We start from the raw sequence: 1,743 nt of genomic DNA on the forward strand, positions 1-1,743 counted from the left end.
TCCCATAACTCCCCCACTCTCCCTGCTCCTCTTCCTCATCCTCTTCCTCAATTTCTGCTCCTCCCCTTCTCCCACCTCTCTGACCTCTTGGCTTCTGCCACACCCCCCACCCCCCCATCCTGTCACCCCTCCTCACCCCCCACCCCACCCCTGTCCTTCCAAGGCTTTGCCCAACACCCACCCCCCACCCCACCCTGACCGACCCTCCTTCTTGGCTTTGTTCCCCCATCCCTCCTCTCCGCCCTCTTCATCTCTCCTCCTCCTCGTCATCCCTTCTCTCCTCTTCTGTCCCCCTCTCCTCCGTTGTCCTCATCCCTCCGTCCTCCTGGCCTCTGCTCTGCTGTTCTTGTTGTCGGCTGCGGGTACTGTGCCGGCCGCTTGCTGCCGTGGAGACAGATGCATCATGGGAAGCCTCTCTGTCGGAGAAGAGGAGAGCGCATCACTCAAAACACCATTTACACGTTAACCACCACCACTACCACTACTACGACTAGTCTACTTTTACTATAACACAAAATGTGGGCCCCACAAAGTACCATTTTACTACCTTTGTGGGGACATCTGGCAAAAAACATTAATTGCAATTAATCGCCAATTCAACTGACAAGAGACCCAGGTGAAATGGGCATGTGAAGAGTGTGTGTGAAGAGGGGTGTGAATAGTGGGAATATTTAAATCACCTTTGGATTAAAAAATTGAAAGAGAATGTAGTATTTCATCTCACTTTTTATTAACATTGTTAGATTTAGTCGTTTTTTTCGAGATACATTGAGATTTTGGGGGGAAAATGCCGCTATCAATTAATTGTAAGTCGAGCGATAAGGCAATCAACTAACGATTAATAAATGAATAGATAATTTGCATCCCTAATTGCAATGCAGAATCGGACTGAATCGATTCGAATCGAATCATTATCTCCGGAATCGTGATCGAATGGAATCGTAAGGCCAATGGGCACGCGCACGCACACACACACACACACACACACACACACACACACACACACACACACACACACACACACACACACACACACACACACACACACACACACCTGTGCTGGACTGTGGCTGTGGCTGTGGCTGTGGCTGTGGCTGCAGTAGTTTCCAGACCACCATGTCCAGTCTCTTCCTCTGAGCCTCCATGCGGTCCAGTGCAGAGTGCAGGATGAGGGAGGAGAAACAGCCATCTGACCTCTGAAACACACACACACACATACACACACACTCTCGTCAACATACACACCCCTCTCCACCCTAAAACACACAAACACACACACACATCACACACATACACTCGTCACCATACACACCCCTTTCCATTCTGGAACACACACACGCACGTTTCACAAGCACGTCTCACACATACTTGTCACCATACACATATCACCACACTATAGAACACGTCATACACACACGAGTAGGTGCACACACACACACACACACACACACACACACACACACACACACACACACACACACACACACACACACACACACACACACACACACACACACACACACACACACACACACACCTTTCCCTTCTGAAACACACAAGTGACCATCATCACCACAAGTATTCCCCCAAACAAATTATTTGACAGTCAGCCAAACAGTGACTTGGCTGGAGCAGTATTGTGGAGGTGCAATGTCTAACAGCAGCCACAAGAGGGAGTCTGTGCAGCCACCAGTGCAGCGGGAGTCTACTCATGGAGTACCAAAGTCTCCACCCCTTCCGGTT

The 1,743-nt window shown here is 49.7% G+C and overlaps 1 protein-coding gene across 1 annotated transcript in view; it reads right to left on the minus strand.

The window, feature by feature from the left end:
- Window positions 1–224: 224 nt before the first annotated feature.
- LOC134448725 (histone-lysine N-methyltransferase ASH1L-like) overlaps window positions 225–1,743 on the minus strand; it is a 65,213-nt gene continuing 63,694 nt past the window's right edge. Inside the window, exons 23-24 of the mRNA XM_063198379.1 lie at window positions 1,055–1,196; window positions 225–416 (exon numbers count right to left, since the gene is read on the minus strand). Coding sequence (XP_063054449.1) covers window positions 310–416; window positions 1,055–1,196 — 249 coding nt within the window. The 3' untranslated portion in view covers window positions 225–309. The remainder of the gene's footprint in view (window positions 417–1,054; window positions 1,197–1,743) is intronic.

Source organism: Engraulis encrasicolus, chromosome 5, assembly GCF_034702125.1.
Source record: "Engraulis encrasicolus isolate BLACKSEA-1 chromosome 5, IST_EnEncr_1.0, whole genome shotgun sequence".
Taxonomy (NCBI): Eukaryota; Metazoa; Chordata; class Actinopteri; order Clupeiformes; family Engraulidae; genus Engraulis; species Engraulis encrasicolus.